At 55.5% G+C, this 20,819-nt stretch overlaps 2 protein-coding genes across 4 annotated transcripts; both read left to right on the forward strand.

The window, feature by feature from the left end:
• Positions 1-6,460: 6,460 nt before the first annotated feature.
• Positions 6,461-9,902, forward strand: LOC113841611 (uncharacterized). Of its 2 annotated transcripts, XM_027448299.3 has the most exons (3): positions 6,475-7,684; positions 7,789-8,768; positions 8,907-9,900. In XM_027448299.3, the coding sequence occupies exons 1-3, from the start codon at positions 6,490-6,492 to the stop codon at positions 9,096-9,098; spliced, it is 2,367 nt and encodes a 788-aa protein (XP_027304100.3). In that variant the 5' UTR covers positions 6,475-6,489; the 3' UTR covers positions 9,099-9,900. The 2 variants fall into 2 exon arrangements, with proteins under 2 accessions (XP_071883340.1, XP_027304100.3); XM_072027239.1 differs by having other exon boundaries at positions 6,461-7,684; positions 7,789-9,902.
• A 2,129-nt stretch (positions 9,903-12,031) lies between these two features.
• On the forward strand, positions 12,032-20,454 carry LOC101802585 (ATP-dependent RNA helicase DDX25-like). 2 transcript variants are annotated; one of them, XM_072027240.1, is made up of 11 exons: positions 12,032-12,118; positions 12,468-12,515; positions 12,838-12,973; positions 13,074-13,166; positions 13,292-13,394; positions 14,371-14,485; positions 14,973-15,150; positions 16,667-16,904; positions 17,450-17,612; positions 17,907-18,095; positions 20,206-20,454. In XM_072027240.1, exons 4-11 carry the CDS (start codon positions 13,105-13,107, stop codon positions 20,265-20,267), a joined length of 1,110 nt encoding a protein of 369 aa, XP_071883341.1. In that variant the 5' UTR covers positions 12,032-12,118; positions 12,468-12,515; positions 12,838-12,973; positions 13,074-13,104; the 3' UTR covers positions 20,268-20,454. The 2 variants fall into 2 exon arrangements, with proteins under 2 accessions (XP_071883341.1, XP_038023064.2); XM_038167136.2 differs by lacking the exon at positions 12,032-12,118 and adding an exon at positions 12,190-12,371.
• Positions 20,455-20,819: the final 365 nt, after the last annotated feature.

Below are 20,819 nucleotides of genomic sequence, written 5' to 3' on the forward strand. Positions count from 1 at the left end.
CATGTTGGTGTTGACATTTCCTTAGGGTTGTGGGACGTGAACAGGGCCTAGTTGTGGGTTTTAAAATGTATCTTTGAATTGGAGGTGCATACAACACCCTCCCCCACCAAGCACCCCCACTGCAGCCAAAGCACTGCCCATCACAGCCTCCTGGTTCCATTCAATCCAGTGGCTCTGCCAGAAAGCTGCAGCTTCCAAGGGCATTATCTCCACGTGGCGACTTTTATTGGGTTTACGTGGCAAGGTTTTGGTAGCGTGTAGCTGCAGGGGTGGCCTCTGTGAGGAGTCTGGAAGCTGCCCCATGTTAGATATGAGCCAGTTTCAGCCGGTTCCAAAGGGACATGCTGCTGCCCAGAGCCAAGCAAAAAAACATTGCTGTTTGTGCCTCTGTGAGGGGATATTTAACAAAGAGGGAAAAATGCTATGCAACAGCAGCTGGGAGAGCAAGGAGTGAGAAACAGCCCTGCAGCCACCAAGGTCTGTGCAGAAGGAGGGCAGGAGGTGCTCCAGGTGCCAGAGCTGAAGTTCCCTCGTGGCCCGTGGAGAGGCCCCTCATGGAGCAGGCTGTCCCCCTGCAGCCCATGGTGTACCACGGCGGAGCAGATTTCCACGCTGCAGCCCATGGAGGAGCCCATGGCAGAGCAGGTGGATCTGACCTCAAGGAGGCTGCAGCATGTGGGGAGCCCACACAGGAGCAGACTCTGGGCTGGACTGCAGCCCCTGAAGAGGTGTTGCAGGAAGCATGGCCGAAAGCACGACAGACACCAGCAGAGTCAGATCATGCTCCATTTTATTGCCCGAATAGCCTAGCTTTTATAGTGAACTTAACAGGGGCGGACAGTGTTTCACACAAGATTATTGGTCAAAAGCACTCAGACAAACAACTACAAGAAAACAACTCCACCTGCAAGAAAACAACCCCCTTGTGATTAGCAGTCACATAGACCTTGTCCTAGAAGCCAGATACTGGTAACAATATTTTTCTGAATTCCTCAGTCGGGCAACGTGGGAACACTGTCGTGGGAACTTCTCATAGTTGCCCTGGTAGCTTGGTTTGCTCAGCTACAGCAGGCCATGGGATTTGCTAAGGCCTACTACTGGTTGCTTAAAGCAAGCTTAGATCGAACAATTGTTCCACGGACTCATGTCCACGCCCTTTGTGCCAATTCCCAACAATCTGGGGTGCCTCTTCAGTGTCCCTGACTTTGTGGGTGATGCCTGCAAGGCCCTGGCCTCCTGTGTGTGTGGCACTGTTGCTGCCGTCACCTTTGATGACTTCCACAAGGTCTTGTTGGTCATACATATTTTCCCTTGGTCAAGCCCAAGTACCCCCACTTTCACCTGCATTACCAGTGCCTCCACCCCCTCCTCCTGCCATGGTACTCTGGGTCATTGGTGCACCATCCTGTCTCACCTATGCCCCCACATGTCTTCCTATGTTGCATGTGTGACCATGGTCCACTCAGATTCAACATCCCCCCCCCAACACTACATGTGCCCTTTCTGTGTCACTCAGCATAACCTTGTGGCTCCTGCATATTACTCTGGGTCTCCGTTGTCCCCCTGAGCCTCTGATGTGCCCAAGAGTCACTGGGGACATCAGGAATTTCCCAGTGCCCCAAGAACTCAAACAGGCTGTTCTGCTCGGCTCTGTTTGGCACTAATGAAGCCCTGTATGTTCCCCAGTGTCCCCACTGCCCCAATGGCCTCAACATCCCCAAGTGATGCTGATGTCCCCAATGTCCCCAGAACTCAAATCGTCTCATCTGCTCAGCTGTGTTTGGCTTTGATGAGAGTGGGCATTTGCGGGAGCAGCTCTGCTTTGCCCCCAGTGGGCTGGTGGTGACAAGCGTCGACATCCAGAGTGTGGAGCCTGTGGACCAGCGCACCCGCGATGCCCTGCAGCGCAGTGTCCAGCTGGCTATCGAGATTGCCACCAACTCCCAGGAGGCTGCTGCTAGGTCCCCATGTTTCCCCATGTCACCTCATGTCCCACCAAGTCCTCCTTATGTCCCCTGTCTTTCTCCAGTGCACCTCCCAGTTTGCTGTTAGGATCACCACTAACTCCCAGGTCTCCCTTGATTCTCCAAAAGTCCCTCCATGTTCCCAAATATGTACTTTCGGCTCTCCATATGCCCTGTGTTGCCATATCCCCATCTCCCCCACATCCCTCATGTCCTCAAATATCCTCCATCTCCCCCGTGTCCCAAAACTTCCTTCCGTGTCTTTCCACATCCCCTACGTGCCACATATCCTCAGCATGCCCTGTTTCCCCATGTTGGTCTGGTGTCTGGTCACACTAATTGGTAAGGGCATGTGAGAACATGGAAGGTTTATTCCAGCAGGTTTATCTTGATCACGGACTTCTAAGTTAGTAGACAATGACCAGAAACAAACCTGGGCGGTTGTAATAAATAAGAGAAGAGACAGGATGTGGGACTATTGATTCAAGCAATGGTTTCTGAGTGAGGATTTCTGGATCAGGCTGATAAGAAAAGAAAGGGGAACAATATGCAAAATGATAAGGCACAGACCTGACAAAACAAACATGGAGACAATGACAAGAAAAAAAAAATCACTCCCAGTCACACTAGTTGATGAGCTATCAAAATACTTCTAGGTGGATCAACATGGACTTTGCAACAGATAAGACTGTAAACCAGGGAGACCTTGGACTGTGAGGGATACAGGAAACTGCAGAGCACTGCAAACCCATGTAGGAAGTGCAAATTGAAAAGGAAGCAGGAGGAACAAATAGGGGGGGCAGGCAGAAAAAGTATAAAATGGTGGTTCACAGGCAAAATGGGATGTACACTTGTCTGGTTTGCATCTGATCACCACAGTCTGTCCTATCTACTTCCTTCTCTCATTATTTTGCTTTTAACTCGGGGGTGTTTGCGTGTGTGTTAGTTTGAATGGACTGGGTGCCAGTCAGACTGGAGGAGTGGGCACCTGGCCTGTGGTGGACACCTACTGGGTCCAGTGGGGTCCTGGCATCAGCTACTGGAGTGAGTGGGGGGGTCTTCTCCTCCAAGCCATGTGGAGTGAGCATTGTGTCCTCTCAAAGAGCTGCTGGAGCCAACTGGTGTGAGGTGAGTGCAGGCTCTGCACCAGCAGCTAGATCAGGGCCACGGGTCACAGCCTGGTGCTGGCTGCTGGGTGGTCTGAGTGTCTGCATCTTCACCAAGCTGGCCTGCATGGGATGTACATGTACATTCACCTGAAAACTTTAAGCTGGACAAGCCAGCGAGTAATGGGGGCCTTGGGTCTGGGCTGAGGTGTCAGGCCAGGGAATCAGGTGGGTCCATGCTGCTATGCCCAGGGACACTTGTGACTGTGGCATGCATGAGGGATGAGTGATATGCATTTGTAGTGAGCTTCAAGCTGGATCAGCTAGTCAATGGGTGACCCTTGAAGTGGGTAAGGGGCCCAGAGTCTGGGGAGGGGTTCCAGGTGGACAGAGGAGCCATGCCAGGTACTTGAGGGAACATAGAATGCCTTGGGTTGGAAGGAACCTTAAAGATCATCTAGTTCCAATCCACCTGCCATGGGCAGGGATGCCAACCATTAGATCAGGTTGTCCAGGGCCTTGTCCAACCTGGTCTTGAACACCTCCAGGGATGGGGCATCCACTTCTCTGCGCAACCTGTCCCAGTACCTCACCACCCTCTGAATGAAGAATTTCCTCCTAACATCTAATCTAAATGTCCTCTCTTTTACTTTAAAACCATCCCCCAGTGTACTATCATTATCTGCTCATGTACAAAGTTGCTCTCCATTAGTTCAAAAGTCCCCTTTCAGTATTGAAAGGCTGCAATTAAGTCTCCCTAGAGCCTTCTCTTCAGGCTGAACAACCCCTGCTCTCTCAGCCTGTCTTCATAGGAAAAGAAGCCCCTTGAACGTCTTCGTGGCCCTCTTCTGGACCTACTCTAACAGATCAACATCCTTCTTGTGCTGGTGTTGCCAGATATGGATGCAGTATTCCAAGTGTGTACTTTTCCAACCTTAATGATTGTATGTGGCCTCCCAAGGGTGGAGCAGAGGGGGACAATCCCTTCCCTCCACCTGCTGCCTATTCTTCTGTTGATGCAGCCCAGGATGCAGTTGGCCTTCTGGGCTGCAAGCACAAACTGCTGGCTCATGTCGGGCTTTCCGTTCACCAGAACCCTCAAGTCCTTTTCTGCAGGGCTGCTCTCAATGAGTTCTTCTCCCAGTCTGTCCTCATGTCTGGGATTGCCCTGACCTAAGTGTAGCACTTGGCACTTAGTTTTGTTGAACCTCATTATGTTTATGAGGGGCCACTTCCCAAACTTTTTCCCAGGTCCCTTTGGATGGTTTCCCTTACTTCTGTTGTATCAGCTATGAGGTGCAGAAATCAAACTTCACAACTCGAGGAGAGTTATAAAGCAGGCATGTTTATTGCAGCGCTGGGTGCAAGGGGGATTGCTCCTCCTAGCTTGCACACCAAGGGTTACTGCTAGGGTACTTATATTAGTGGGATACATACATGTACATATTAATCTCACTTCACCCCCTCTGGGACACTGTCACTGGGATATGTGCTCAGATTTACTACTGGCTGAATCTGCGAAGGGGAAAGCAGCAGCAGCATCCCCCAGTCTGGGCAAACTCCAGGACCCTGGGGCGCTGGACAGGGCCCCAGCAGCTTGGCGTAGGCTGCGGTGGCTGCAGGAGGCACACTCTGCACCTCATTTAACACCCTGCAGGCTCTGCAGTGCCTGTGACACAAAAACTCCAGGCTGGCTTCTAAATGAAAATTTCAGAATTGAAATGTGTCCTAAAAATGGAGTCCCTGTGTGGTGGGAAAACAAAATAAAACAAAAACAACAACAACAAAACACCAATATTTAAGATATAAGAGGTCTGATGGAGAAGTTTACCTAGCAAAAAGAACATTGCCTCAGAGACACCTGGGCCAAAGAGCAGGGCCTTGAGCAGGTATCTCACAATGACCGAGCTCATTTCCTTCCCAGGAGCTGAAATGTGCCGTTTCGGGGGCATTTGGGGGCTACAGCGTGCTGCTAAGAGGGATGTTGGAGCTCCTGCAGGGCAGTGCTTCCACTAAGGCAAGGCCTTTTCTGCATCTTCTAGTGTCCTGCAAGCGAGGATGCTTGGGGCACACAAGAAGCTGGCAGGGGACACAGCTGCAGGGATTGCAGGGATTCCTAAAGTCATAGCCAAATCCAAGAAAGAGAGGAGGACGTGATGCTTTTGATAGAAAGGAGCTGGGTTTCGGGGCAAAATCCGTCCCTTTTTCTATCCCGGAGACACCCAAGGGCATAGGACAGCAGCACTGCAGGGCAGCAAGAGATGCTGTGCATTTCTCTCGTCGCCCTGAGACAGCCACTGGGTGATGATGGTGCCAAGCGTCTTGAAAGAGACCTTGCTTTCTCAGGCCCAGGTGTCCAGCTGCATGCCAAGGCAATCCCTGGCTCCCAGGCGCAGTTGCCAGGCCCAAGGCCGAGCTCCCCTGCGAAGCCCCAGCCCAGCAGACCTTGCTCCTGGCGTTGTGGAGCAGCCATTTCACGGGAGCCTTTTCTCCTGGCAGTCAGCTTAGCGCCGTAAGCTCTGCCAGCGGGACGCCTGAGAGCCGTGGGAGCTCAGCAGAGAGTCCCTGTCAGCCTTGGAGCTCACAAAGGTGGGTGGCCACAAGTGCCCTGAGCGTCCAGCTCGCATTGAGGACTGCTGCTGGCACTCGAGGCGTGGAGGTCGGCATGGTGCAATGGGAGACGCCACTGTCCTGCTGGTGGGACAAGAGACACTGATGTGCTGCTGCTGCAGGAGGAGACTTGAAGGTGCTGCTGCTTCGAGGTGCTGAGGAGCGGGCAGCCTCCATGCCGGTGGCTGAGCTGAGCATGCTCCTGTTCATTAGCGCTCTCCCCTTCCTTTCTTTTTCCGGAGGTGGAGAGAGAGAAACGCACAGATCTCTTTCTTTCCCGGTAGGAAATGGAAGAGCCTTGAATCTACATATTGGCCAGATTCTGCCTGGCGCCCTTGGGACTGGGGATCTGTGTTGATCTGTAAGAAAGAGCAATCGTCAGCACAGCAACTCCCCGTGACCTTGTGTCTATCAGCATCGTCCCAATCCCTCTCTAGAGCTGTGGGCTGGCCAAGCTGTGTGTTGGATGGTGAAAGTGGGAAATGGGAATGGGTTGGGAAAGGATGAGTGCGCCGAGAAATCCTTGCTGGGCTGGGAAGACTTCCTTGGGGTGGAAAGGCATTGGGCTCGGCAATGAAAGAGATGGGAAATGTGCCCGGGGTTTGAAAGCATTGGGAAGCAAAAGCATTGGGATGGGCAGTCACTCCTGGGATGGGAAAGTACTGGGATGGGAAGTCTTTAATGGGGTGGGTAACATTTACTGAAGTAGGAAAACCATGGGAAAGTCCTCCAAGAGAGGGGAATTCTTTGGGACAAGATCTCTTTGGATGAAGGGAAAAATCTGTTTGTGTTGATGGGAAATCTTTTGTATGGGAATCTGTTATCTTGTGAGCTTGTCAGGATGGGAAATGACCATGAGGATGAAAGCTGGTCCTGGGCTGGGAAATGCTCAGGCCGGGCAAGAGGCGGTGTGGAATCGTGGTGGGCATGGCAAGTGCTGCGTGGGAGGGCAAGCCTGCTGGGGATGGCCAAGTCTTGCGCTGGGCAGCCTGCTTGGCTCCAAAGCCTGCAGTCCTCCCCAAGATGTCGGCGAGGGGCTGGTCAGCCGTTGGGACGGAACGGCCGTTGCGCGGGTTCCCCAAGCAACCGCCCCACTCTCCAGCCACCATGGCAGGTCCAGCAGCCGGCTCCCGCTCCTCCCGGGGCTGCGGCCCTGCTGGCGAGCCCAGCGCCGCAGAGCTCAGCCCAGCGCCCTTTTTCCCACAGAGGGTTTCCCCAGACGGCTTCTGCGGGTTGTGCAGACGCAAAACTCCCCCTTCGTCGTCCCAGCCGTGCCGCCAACGGTGGCTGCCTGGCTGCTGCCCTCCCTCCCTGGAGCGACGGCGCTGCCCTTGCAGCCCCTGCAGGTACCCACCCTCCCCTCCGCGCTGCCCCAGGCCACCGTCTGGCACGTGGTGCCGGGGGTCCAGGGGCAGGTGCTGCAGCTCCCCGCCGGGGTGCAGCTGCCACCTGGGGGGCACCTCCCAGCCCAGGGGCACCACCTGCAGCTTGGGCAGCTCCCCGCCATGGGGCAGCTCCCTGCTGTGGGGCAGCTCCCCGCTGTGGGGCAAAACCTGCAGCTGGTGCAGCTCCCAACCATGGGGCACCAGCTGCAGCTGGTGCAGCTCCCCGCCGTGGGGCAGCTCCCCCACACCGCTCCTCCCTGTGCCCCCGTCCATCAGTGGGGACAGCCCATGGTGACGGGGACACTGGTGCCCCACCATGCGCTGGGGCTGGGGCCCAGGGCCGTGCTCCATGGGGAGCTCCTGCACCCCGCAGGCACCTGCCTGTTGCAGGCCCCCGCCCAGTGCAACCCCCCGCCACCCCTCGTCCCGGGGCCTCCGCTGCGGGGGCAGGCGCTCCCCATGCCCCGCACCCTGAGCAGCAGCCGGGGGCAGCTGCCGGAGCCCTGCTTGCACGCCGTGGGGCTCAGCGAGGACCAGGGGCCCCCGCTGCCCGGCCCCACTCCCCCCGAGCCTGCCCAGGCTCCAAGGACCGCCAGCACCCAGACGGCGACGCCCGACGGTGAGTTTGGGGCTGGCACAGCCGGCCGCTTGTGGCCCCACACCCAGGGGCCACGGGAAAGCTGACATCGCCCATCTTGGGGGATTTTCTTGCTTCGTCCTCAGCGGCGACAGCCCCGCAGGTGCCTGAGGAGCCCCCGCAGCTGCCCGAGCTGGGCCCCGATGCCTTGGCCGAGGCCTTTCCAGAGCTGGCAGGGGACAGCCAGCAGCTGCAGCACGTGCAGGACGAGCTCCTGGCCCACCTGGACATCCCCATCCCCGACATGGAGGAGCTGCTCAGCTGGCTCGATGCCGTGGAGCCCCAGGACGCCTTCCGCGATTTGCCCAGCAGTCCTGCCCTCAGCCGCTTCCTCTCCCAGCTGCCCGACCTCTGCGAGGACATCGAGGAGCCGAGCACGCAGGGACTGGAAGCCACAGGAGCCCTCGGTGAGGTCCCCTCAAGCCCTGGGGTGCGCCCCGAGAAGCTTGAGGGTGGGCTGTCGCTGCAGTCCCCCGTCGTGCCAGCAGTGAGCCCCCCCCTCAGCCCTGCAGCCAGTCCCCTGCCCAGTGCGCTTAGGAGCCCCCTACCCAGTCCACCCCTGAGTCCCCCCAGGAGCCTCCCTGACACCCAGGTCCTCAGTGCCCTTAGTAGAGCCCTGCCCCAACCCCCCCAGCGTTCCCTCAAGACCCGCCCCAACCCCAAGGTCCCCAGTGCCCTTAGTAGAGCCCAGCCCAAATCCCCCCCGAGTTCCCCCAAGAAACGCCCCAACCCCAAGGGCCGCAGTGACCATAGGAGACCCCTGCCCAAACGCCCCCTGGGTCCCCTCAAGAGCCCCCTGGCTGCCCCTGCGTCCACCGGCACCGAGCGGGGGGCCAAGCGCCCCGCGCCCAGCAGCACCCTCGGGACAGCGCAGAGCTGCCAGCACAGGAGGCCGACGACAGAGAACCCCCCCCGCAAGGAGAGGAAGATGCTGCTGGGCCAGGCTGGCCAAGGCCGCAAGAGACCGTGCCAGGGGAAGACGCGTGGCAGCAGCACGGTGGCTGGCAGCAGCAGGGAAGCAGGCAGCAGCGGGCAGCAGCTGGCGATCAACAGCACCACGGAACCGGTGAAGAGAGCGCGAAGCCCGGGGGCTGCAGGGGGGCAAGGAGCAGCGGCACCAGCTCCCCGCAGAGCGCGGCTGCTGCCGGAGACTCCGAGTGGGGAGCCCCGTGCCATACGGCCCCAGGACAGGCTCTGTCCCCAGGCCAGCGGGGCCAAGACGCTGGAGGAGTCGGTGCCCATCACGCCGCAGCAGCGTCCCGAGCGGGAGCGCCTGAAGAAGCTGGCCCAGGAGGAGCGGCAGCGGGCGGCCCACCAGATGAAGATCGGCCCCGTGCAATTCTTTGTGCAGCGGCAGAAGGACCACGCCAGAGCCTACTCTTACGGCTACCCGTGACCGACCTCGGGCTTCTCCTCGACGGCCCCTGCAGCACCCAGGCAGGCACAGAGACCTCTGCAGGCACCTGCTCCAGCTTCAGCCACGCTCCTCAGCCCTTGCCCCTCTCGCTTGCCCTCTCCCCTCTCTCGTGCTGGAGCTAGGGGATGAGCTTGCCACTCTCAGGGATGGGCAACGGGGGCAGTGGAAAATGCGTGGCTCACCGAGGAAGGTGGCAATGGGAAGCTGGGGAGATGCTGGCAGCGGCTGGGCTGGGAAAGCTTGCCCATGGCAACTGCTGCTTGGGACACCAAAGGGCTGAGAGACAAGACTTGGTTCTTCTTTCAGGGCATTGCTCTTCTTTCCTGCCTTCTGGATTAAATTCCTCTCCTTACGTGGTCACTCAGCAAGGCCTCTGCCTGCAGCTCTTCTTGCACTGGGATGCCAAGGGGATTTCATGCAGCCCGCTCCCGCTGCCCATGCTCAGGCCGTGCATGGATGTGGGCATGGCCAGCACGGACGGCAGAAGATGGATGGATGGATGGATGGATGGATGGATGGATGGATGGATGGATGGATGGAAGAATGGGAGTTGGGAATTGAGCCTTGGGAGCAGCAATGGGAGGTGGCTGGGATAGGAAATGATCAGTGGGATGGGAAGTGATGATGGGGATAGGAATTCATTGTTATGGGAAAAATGGGTTTTATTTTTATTAAATTTAAATTTGTTAATTTTCATTTAATTTGTTGGTTTTATTATTTATTTCATTAAATCCACTTTATTGACTGTGTTGTACAGTATGGCATTGTTTTCTTATTATAAAATTATAAGTATTCGTATTTAATAGTATTAAATATTTTTATATATTATAAATTGTACATATCATTATTTATCATTTTGTTTGTTTCTCTTCCTTTTCTACCCTATTAAACTCTCCTTATCACAACGCACTGGTTTGGACTTTATTTTTCCTTCCGAGTCGTTGCGCATTCACTCCGGATGGGGGGACATTAGCGAATGCCTGTGTGCTTCAGATCCAAGGTCACCTTTGCCCTCAGCTCAAGATCCATCTTTGCATCTGTTGTTGTGAAACAATGTTAACAACCAAAAAAAAAAAAAAAAAAGTTGACGTACTTCCTAGCAGCAGCTGTACGTTTGCCGGGGTCTGCTCTCTGCATTTGGAAGACCATTCCATGCTCTTCCGCCCCTTCAGGAGGAAATGTCTGGTTCTAGGAAAATGCGTCTTGAGCTGATGCAAAGCTGTGACGCAGCCTGCAGCCCCTGCAAGCCCTGGGATTGTACCTGCAGCCCCTCCAACAACTCTGATGTTCCCTGCATCGACTTCAACCACTGCGGTGGGACCTGAGGCCCCTCAAAGCCCTGTCACTCGCCCTGCAGCCCCTCGAGCCCCTGGCATGTTCCCTGCAGCCCCTCCAAGCCTGGCACAGGCCCTAAGAGCTGGCTCCGGGGACTACCCCGCTGCTGTCTCAGGCGCCAATACACACAAGGGGAAGGAATGCATGCAGAAGTCATCTCGTTTCGGAAGGGCAGAAAGTCCTCCCAAGAAGGGGAAGGAGCAAGAGGAAGGCGAGGCAGGCTCCCCCAAGGTAGGGCCATCCCAGGGAACAGGAGGCTGTTGGAAAGGAGAGCAGAGAGCAAAGCAGCAGCAAGCAGGTGATCCCCATCCCTGGGCGAGCTGCGAGCCATGGGACAAGATTGCAGCTGTCCTCCAGGCGAGCACATTGTCAGCTGGCTGCTGCGCTGCTGGGATAGCAGCTGCGGGAGCCTGGCAGCAGAGGGCAGGGAAGCCAAGCAGCTGGGATCCTTCTCTGGGGAAGGGGGCACTGAGCAAGCGCTTGCAAACGGGGCACAAGCCCTCAGCCTCTGGAGGCGGCGCCTGGCAGGCGTGAAGGAAAGGGATCCCTTCAAGGAAGATGCTGTGGGCTTGCTGAGGCTCGAAGAACAGACGCTGCTGGCTGCTACCAGCGTGCTGCAGCAGCGGCAAGAGAGAGCAAAGCGTGGTGGTTTTCCTCAGCTGGGCAGCTGAGCTCCAGCACAAGCGCTCTCTCCCTGCCCCTCCTCCAACGCCAAGGGGAGAAAAGAGGCTGGAAAGGGCTCAAGGGCTGCCAGAAGGACAGGGAGATCACTCCCCAAGGAGCGTCACGGGCAAAGCAGGCTCAGCACAGCCTGTTCCAGTCCAGCGCGGGGCCTGCTCCTGCGGGGGCTCTCCACAGGCCGCGGCCTCCTCCAGGCCACAGCCACCTGCTCCACCGGGGGCTCCTCCAGCCACAGGGGGGCTGCAGCGTGGAGATCTGCTCCACGGGGGACCCATGGGCTGCAGGGGGACAGCCTGCTCCACCAGGGGCCTCTCCCTGCACAGGCCGCAGGGGAACTGCTGCTGGGAGCCTGGAGCACCTCCTGCCTCCTGCTGCACTGACCTCAGTGTCTGCAGGGCTGTTTCTCACTCCTCTGTCTCACAGGTGCTGATGTGCAGCGGTTTTGTCTTTCCTTTCTTAAATCTGCTTTCTCAGAGGCATGGACTGCAGAGCCTGAGTTTATACAATATCAGTCTCCCCTTTTCTGGAAAATCTAGTAAATGCTTTTACTTAATACAAAATTTTTTCTTCCCAGTCTTTACGATATGTACCCCTCAATACCTTGCCATGCACTTTTGTCAAGGAAGCTAACGTGGACATTCGTTGTAACAATTTCCAATTCCAAACAAGTATTACAAAAGACAATATGAAACTTATTCCAGCCCTTCTCGGAGATGGGTGACTCAGTTGCTAGCCACCAGTCGACTGGAAGAGGTTCTTCACCCAGAGGGCTGTTGTGCACTGGCACCGGCTCCCCAGGGACGCGGTCCTGGACCAAGCCGGGGTTTAGGAAGCGTTCGGACTCTGCTCTTAGTCCTACGGGCTGCACTCTGGGATAGGCCCGTGAGGGGCCCCTCCGCGCCCTCCTTGTCCGGGGCCCGCCGGCAGCCGCCTTGCGCCCTGCCGGCCGCCGGGGGGCAGCAGGCGGCAACGGCGGAGCCTGGGTAACGTTCGCGAGCTGCGGCGGCGGGGGCGCGATGGCCTCGGGCGGCGGGGGCCGGCGGCGGGAGCAGGCGTGGGGCCCGGGCAGCCCGTCCCCGGGCAGCCCGTCCCCGGGCAGCCCGTCCCCCGCGCGGTCGCCTGGCCCGGGCCGCCTCTGCCGTCGGCGCCGCGGGCTGTGCGGGCTGTGCGGCTCGCCTGGCCGCCGGCAGCGGTGCGCGGGCCGGCGCCGGGAGCTGTGTCCGTGTCGGCAGCGGGGTGAGGGTCGGCCCCCCTCGGGGCCCCGTGTGCCGGGGCCGGCCCGGGCGGGGCTGCGGGGAGGTGCTGAGCGTCGTGTGTCTTGTCCCGTGGCAGAGCCCGCCTGCACGAGCGAGGACGAGGAGAGCGAGGAGGAGGACAGAGGTGAGTCCCGCCGGGCCGTGACCCCCGGGGCCTGCGCGCAGGCCGCAGGGTCGGCACCCCCGGGGCCGGGCTGGGGGAGCGGCAGCTCCCGGAGCCTCGGCAGCGGGCGAGGGCAGCGGAGGCGTGGGCCGGGGCAGGGTGCCAGGCTGCCGTGAAGTCCAGCCGGGTTCCTCGGGCCTGAGGTGGGTTGTGCAGGAGAAGAGCTCGGCGAAAAGCCGGCGGTGTCAGGGGCGGTGGGGGCAGATGGCTGGAGAGCCCCGTGCGTGTGGGACGGGGGACCCGAGGGGCACCGGGGCTTTTCACCAGCCCGCCCCTTCTCTAGTGGACTTGGCGGAGAGCTCCTTGTTGAACAAGCTGATCCACACGTCCCTCGTGGAGTCCAGACATCACGTGGAGATCCTGCAGAAGGACCCCAACTCGCCTCTCTTCTCCGTGAAAACCTTTGAGGAGCTGCCCCTGTGAGTAGGCGGCAGCCCTGAGGCAGGCGGGCTTTGGAGCTGCCCCTGGGCGCTGTTAGCCATTCCTTGTGGAACGGTCACTTTTGGTGCTTTTGGACAGGAAGAAGGAGCTCTTGCAGGGGGTCTACACCATGGGCTTCAACAGGCCGTCCAAGATCCAGGAGACGGCTCTGCCAATGATGCTGGCACATCCGTGAGTACCACGGCCGCCTGGGTGAGCAGACCACCACCTTGGCTCCCCTAAGGCACCGTGGCATCGGGGTGCCGGTGTGGGGATGCCAAGCCTTTGTGCTCAACTAAGCAGCTTTTGCCTTGCAGGCCCCAAAATCTGATTGCACAGAGCCAGTCAGGGACAGGGAAAACGGCAGCTTTTGTGTTGGCGATGTTGAGCAGAGTTAATGGTGCAGAGAAGTACCCGCAGGTAATGTAGGAAGGGGAAAGCCCATGCGGTAGGGGTTTGCCTGCACCCTCAAGCCGCTGTCTGTGGACAGAGTTTCTGTTTTTGTCCCAGTCTCAGTGGTGGTCTACCTGCTGTGGCTGCTGTAGTGGGGTGGTAAACACCCAGGTAGCGTCCCAGCAGCAGGCAGGTCGGAGAGAAAGCTCGGGAGCGGATGAAGCTGCCAGCTAAAGGAGGGTACTTTTATTTGGTAGCAGTGGATTTAGCCAGGCCCTATGTTTCCTGACGTTCTGTTTTGAGGAGCATCCAGCCAGCTTTGACAAGCACGCGCAGAGACTCCAGCTGTTTGCTGTGACTTGTGCTAGTTTCTGGTGCCATAAAAGCTCCTGGGAAGGCAAGTCACCTCTCTGGGTTCAGAATCACCTACGCAGGCTGGGTGCTGCACTTAAAAGTCTTGAATCTCAAGCATCCTATGTAATTTAAACTCTCAGTTGAAAGCTGGGCACAGAAGCAAATGGCACCGTGCCTGAGGAAACAAATTTTCCTAGCAAAAATCACGGGATCCCAGAACGGGCGAGGTTGGAAGGGCCCTCTGAAGATGATCTAGTCCAACCCCCCTCTGAGCAGGATCACCTAGAGAACACTGCACAGGATGGCATCCAGGCAGGTTTTGAATGTCTCCAAAGAAGGAGACTCCACAGCCTCTCTGGGCAGCCGGTTCTAGCACTCTGTCACCCTCACAGTAAAGAAGGGACCTCTCCTAGTAGTTGCCTTGAGTCCTTTCTGCCTTCAGCTGTATCCCCACCTTCCAAACCTGCAAAAGCGACTGCCGTTGCTGATCCCTCTGCAGATTTGGAAGAGTTTAATGGTGAGATTTCAGCGTTTTGAGCTTTCCGTTCCTTTGAAATGCCTTCTCGTTTGTGTAGGGTATGCCATGCCAGGGGCGCTGTGTGCTTTTAAAAGATGTGGGTTTGTCTGACAGCTCTCTTTTCTCTCAAAGTGCCTCTGCTTGGCTCCAACCTACGAGCTGGCCCTGCAGATCGGACATGTGATCGAGAAGATGGGGCAGTTTTGTGCCGACATCAGGGTTACGTACGCTGTCCAGGGAAACAGAGGTGAGTCCAGCCCTGTTGAGCAGACTTGCGAGCAGTGTAACAGTCCTGTAAGGAACTAGCGGGATGCTGTGAGAGCTGTGAACTAGCGGGAGCTGTGCGGAGCTCTGAAGGCATGTGAAACAGCGTGTGAATTCCCGTGCCTTCTACGGAGTCATTCTCGTGACCGCTGTCTCCTTTCAGAGGTGGGGCACCCCTTTTGCTGGTTTCCACCTGACAAGGCGACAGGGAAGGGTCAGCCCTGCTTGATGGCTACCTGCAATTTTAAGCTCCTGAGCTCCGCTTTGCAATGACCCCCTCAAAGGCATTGATAGGCAGTCAGAGGCTGACACAGCAGGGTGGGAACCATGCTCAAGCAGCCAGAACATAGCAGATTTTGAATCCCTATCTCTCTGGATACTACCCTGCTCATTCTCAGCCAGGTGTGTGTGGCTGAGGAAAGTACTGCTCCTTGTACGGAGGTGGTGTGATACGATTTCTCCTCCTGCAGTTCTGCCAGGCGCCTTGCGGGAGGAGCAGATTGTCATCGGGACTCCTGGAACAATGCTGGACTGGTGTTTCAAACGGAGAGTGGTGAATATGAAGAGAATCAGCCTGTTTGTGCTGGATGAAGCTGACGTAATGATTGACCATCAGGGCTTCTCGTACCAAAGCATTCGCATTCAGAGGTGAGTACCAGTGCTGGCTTGTGTCCTGACACAATTCGAGATAGTCAAATGCAGTGTTTCTAGATGCCCTTAGATACATTGGGTAGCGAAAGAAAGAGAGCAGGAGAGACAGGAAGACAAGAGAGAGAGGGAGAGAGAGGAAGAAAGAAAACCACTTTGTGTGGAGGACACTGCAGAACAAGGGAGCCAAAGAAATTGTCTCTTGACTACAACATCTCTTGGATGTCCTTGGCCAGTCCTAGCTTTGCTCCTGATCAGAACATAGACAAGTAAATCCTCCTCCCCCGCTTTTTCCTGGTTGCTCAGCTTTGAGCAAATCAGCCACCAAACCAGCCAAATAAACAGGGAAAGAGTATCCCTTTGATGCAGAAGGCTTTTGTTGATGTGAGAATGAGCTCTTTCCTGCACATCGGCAGGCTCTGGTCTGCTTAGTCCTGGGATGTGGCTTTCTTTAAAATTGTAACTGTTAGATGAATGGGACGATTTTCAGCTCACTTTAACTTCCTTTGAGCTGATACTGGACGATCCTTGTGGGCCGTTTTGAACTCAGGATATTCTGTGATACGGTGCCTTGTGTTGAAGGTGACACAAACAAAATAGCTTGAAACAGCTTTTCTTCAGGGCGTGGTGCAGGTTAATGAGGACTTCTGGGCAGCAGGCTGCTCTGCCAGGCAGGGTCAGGCATGCTAAAGGTTCTTCCTCTGGCTCTCTTTGGCATGATATAGGGAGTGGGTTAACCAGTTTCAAAAGCTTTTTCCTGCTGTTCTTTCAAATTGGTTGCATTCAAAGTATTGTCAGCAGTCCCAGGAAACAGGAAGTTGGTAACTCTGATCCTGTTACAAGACACCGAAAGTCAAACCTCAGGCTGGAGCTCTTCAGGTTCTTGCTCCATAATAGGAGCAAGGATAAGAGCATAGCAGGCTTAATGCCTCTGGATCTCGGATAGGGATAGCTCTTTAGTGGCTGTGTTTCATTTGCTGTTCCTTTGAATATAACCAAAGCTGGCCTGGATAGAAGCACATTCACAAAAGGCTCGCTTTTTCCATTATTGAAATGTAAGCTTTTTCCAAAGTCTTTGTCCATCCACTTTCATAGGTGATGGATGGCTTTGAATTGTGGCTAAAAAACTCTGTGGGCCATGAAGGTCTTTACAGAGTGAATGACAGGGCTTGAAATGTAGCTGGAGAATCAGGGGATACGAGGACCTGTCCTTGGCACGTGCAAATGCTGTGTGTGAGCGGTGTCTGCAGGTACGAAGAAGGAGGCCAAGTGTTAATTGGGTGTTTTTTCCTCCGATAGTAGATAGCGTTTTCGAATAATAATACTGCAAATGCAGAGTAGCTTATTCCTACGGGGCTCTTCCATAGAGCTGACTCATTCTGGAGTGCTGTGCTGTGCTGCACTGAGTGAGGAATGGCCCTCCCTGGATGGAGGAATCCCTTTGTTTCCAAAGCCTGTTCATCCAGAGGTAGCTTGTAGCATTCCTCACTGGTAACAAGTCCTTTTTCTGCTCTAGGGCTTTACCTAGGGGCTGCCAAATGCTGCTTTTCTCCACAACCTTCAAGGAAACAGTGTGGAATTTTGCAATGCAAATTGTCTCCAACCCCATCATAATAAAGCTCCGTCAGGAAGAGCTGACCCTGAACAATATCAGGCAGTACTACTTTGTGTGCAGGAACAGAGAGGAGAAGTACGAGGCCCTGTGCAACATCTATGGCAGCATCACCATTGGGCAGGCTATGATATTCTGCCAGGTAAAGCAGCTAGTTTGCCAGGAGAGAGTGGTGGTGTCCTTGCAGTCAGTGGTATGTAAACGATCCATCTTACAGCGTGGCCTCAGTACTTCTGCTGAGACCATCAAAAGGAAGGGAGGGATGGGAAGCACGTGGACAGCACTTAAAGGACGGCCCTTCTGGCACTGCCATTAGATTGGCTGGAGCTGAGCATGAAAGCACGGGCACGATGACTTGCAGCAAGTGCAGCCTTTAAAAGAGGTGTTGTAACAGCATCTCTCGTGACGGTTGAGATCCCGTTTGCCTGGCTTCCCCAGGGAACATTGCGTAGAAAGCATACTGTGTTTCCTTGCCCTTTGTACTTTGTGTCCTGACAAGGGCTTCTTGCTTGTCTGTGTCACTTTGGTCTTATTTTGAGGCTCTGCCTGTTAAAAATCAGCAGGGGCTCAACTTAAAGGAGCAGGGGATTTAGGGGAAGCTTAGCAGTGAAGGATTGGCAATGACTGAGAGGAGCAGCAGCAGCAGACCTGCTGCAAAAGCTCCTCCTGCCTCTTGCACGCATCTAGACTCGCAGGAGTGCGGACTGGCTGTCGGTGGAGATGAGCAAGGATGGGCACCAGGTCGCCGTGCTGACGGCAGAGCTGACCATAGTGCAGAGGGCCAATGTGATTCAGAGATTCCGCGATGGGAAGGAGAAAGTCCTCATCACCACAAACGTCTGTGCTAGAGGTACCGTATCCTGAAAAGCAACACCCTCACAGCGTCTGCAGTGTGGGAATCCCCCTGCTTTGCCCCATGGCCAATCAACTTGCAGGGGACACATGATGCTGCTTCGTTTCTGGTGACACGACCCGTGCTCTGTGGCCTCTAGGTCTTTGGTTGCCTTGACATGTCACTGTAGTGTGCGCTGCAGAGCCAGGGCTGACTGCTTTATACTGCAAATGGACTGGCCCCGACCTGGGCACAGGTGATTGCTTTCAGAGCTGTGGGAGCTTGGTTGCGAGAAACCTTTCTGTCTTTCAGGGATTGATGTGGCACAAGTCACCATAGTGGTGAACTTCAGCCTCCCTGTTAATCAGGAGAAGCAGCTGGATTTTGAGACCTACCTGCACCGGATTGGGCGAACGGGCCGCTTTGGGAAGAAGGGCATTGTCTTCAACATGGTGGAAAGGCAGACCACGTACCTCATGCACAGTATAGAGGAGCATTTCCGTGAGTATCCTTGTGCCCAGCTCTGTGATGCTGCGAAGAGCTGAGGGACACGTGGATGAGAAGTGCATTGGGAAGTGTTAAGGGATGTCAGGAGTGTGGCCCAGGACCCCCATGCCTGGTTGCTGAAGCACAGCACAGGCCAGTACAGACCAGCACGGTCCTTGTGGGCTGCTGGAGCCCAGCCTGGTGCCTGGGCACCTGGGGTCTCTGCACAAGCTGAGGGATGCGTCTGCCACTTTACCCTTTGCAGGCTCAATCAGCATGTCACTGAACAAATGTCCCTGAGACCAACACGCACAGACACACACAAAGATACAGACACACAAGCACACACAAATCCCCTTCTCCTCATCGGCTGGCAGAGAGGGATGGTCACTAGTGCAAGCACACACATGCACTTCCAGGGTCCAAACACACACAGGTGTTTATGGGTCCGCAAGCACCATCCCAGCACCTCTGTTCTTCTAGTGTCCCTGACCAGACCCCTGCCCTCTGACATCTCCCCTACTCGCTGGCTGGTCCAGCCTGATACTCGCATGGACCCCACCCACGCACCTGATACCCTGGCCTGGGCCTGAGGGACCCCACAGTCACTAGGTGGCACAGGCTGGAGTTTGCAGGTGAATACACACACACACACACACACACCGTGCCCACACAGCCTGTAGAAGGTACAGATGCTCACCTCTGCCCCTAGCAGTTGTCACTTTGAGTTCATGTATACACACACATAGTCACAGTCACGCCAGTGCCCCCCAACAGATGTTTTTTTGGATGCACAGCATCCTCAGCCCAGTGGCTGGGAGCTGAAGAACCGCGCTTGCTGTAGCATCTGCAGTGAGACCCCTGCACTGGCTCCAGTAGGTGGCAGCCGAGGCCAGGGGCAGCCTTGTCCCTGTCTGACTGCAGGAGTTGGCACCAGTTTTCATTCACGCACAGGTCTTACCAGTAGCTGGTGAGAAGGTACTGCTGTACTGCTGTATGCACGCACGTACACACACACACACACATACCAGGGATTGAGTGTGAGATCACAAGGAGACAGAAGTGGGAAAAGATTTAAGCAGGCGTAAGACTACAAGACAGACCGTGGTGATCAGTCTCGGGGCTAAACCAAAGAAGCACACCGACTAGCCCCATTTCACATGCAAGTGGCCGCTTCTGTGCCCTTTCCTGCTTACCCCCTCTTTGCGCCTCCCACCTCCCTTTCCTTCTGCACGTCTCATCATGGGTTTGTACAGCCCTCCCAGTTCCCACGCCCCTTCCAGTCCAGGTCCCTCTGACTCACAGCCTTACCAGCTGTAAAGTGCAGGTGGTTCTTCTGGGAAGTGGCACCTGTAGTTTCTCGATAGCTCACCAATTAGTGTGAGTGGTGAGGTTAGTTTCTTGTCATTGTCTCATTGGTTTTGTCAGGTCTGTGTCTCCCTGTGTTTTGTTGCTTGTTTCCCCCTTTTCCCACGTTGCCCAGTTGCCAAGGTCCTTGATCGGATAACCTCTGTGGAATAAACATTCTGAGCTCCATCAGTCAGTGTGAGTGACCAGTTTGGGTTCCCATCACTATGTACATCCCTTATTATTTGTCAGTCAGGTTTGTGTCTGTTGTGCTCTCTCAAAGTTTGATTATCTCTTGAACTCTACAGAGTGGAAATGCCATGCTGAGCACTTTGGGTAGCTTTTCAGCCCAGAGTGAGGTTAGCACGTGCGCTGAGCCAAGAAGCAGTATCCCAGAGGTGGCCAGTTGGTCCTGAGATAGCTAGAATCTGTGTCACCTCTAATCCAGCATGTCCTGCTGCAAAAGGCACAGGCAGGAGCAGGCCTGTGGTAGTGTGGTAGTGCAGTCGCTGTTGCTTTGGGGTCCATGTCTGTCTGTGCTAGGTTTGATGCAAACAGCTGGGCAGGTTTCTAACCTCTCACCTCCGTCACGTGCTGAACTGCTCACAGCTTGTTTTATGTCATCTGTGGAAGGCAGAGCCGAGAGTCCTGGGCATGGCTGCCAGGGTTTGCCACTGCTAGCAGCCCCAGAGCAGCAGTGCTATGCCTTTGCCAACTCCTGGGCAGACTGGTGCCTGGCTGTACTTGGCAGGCACTGACATTTGTTTTCTTTCTTCAGAAACCGAGATCAAGAGGCTTGACCCAGATGACATGGATGAGCTGGAACAGCTGGACAACTGAGCAAAATGTCAGGATTTGCTGCAGTGAATCCAAGTTGTGGTTTAACATGGATGGGAAAAGGTTTGGGAAATCTCCCAGTTTTCTTCAAAGTTCCTGAAGATGCTTGGTTTTGTTGTGTTGTTTTACAAAATGGGAAGATGGGAGGGGAGCGGGGGGAGAGTAGGGGGAAAGACACACACAACCCTCAGCCCTCAAAGTTTTGGGATTCTTGTGATTGTTTTTCTGGTAATAAAACTTCCTTGGTTTGTCTCTGAGTTTTTTATAGCCATAATTTTGCGTGTCATGATGAATCACCTGAAAACAGAACATGCAGGGGTTTAACAACATGGACCTGTTGGAGCAAGTCCACAGGAGGGCCACAAGGATGATTGTAGGGCTGGAGCATCTCTCCGATAAAGACAGACTGAGAGAGCTGGGGGTGTTCGGCCTGGAAAAGAGAAGGGTTTGGGGAGACCTTACAGCAGCCTTCTAGTACCTAAAGGGCCACAAGGAAGCTGGAAAGGGAGTCTATCAGTGAATGTAGTGATAGGACAAGGAGTAATGGATTTCAAC

Source organism: Anas platyrhynchos, chromosome 23, assembly GCF_047663525.1.
Source record: "Anas platyrhynchos isolate ZD024472 breed Pekin duck chromosome 23, IASCAAS_PekinDuck_T2T, whole genome shotgun sequence".
Classification (NCBI taxonomy): domain Eukaryota; kingdom Metazoa; phylum Chordata; class Aves; order Anseriformes; family Anatidae; genus Anas; species Anas platyrhynchos.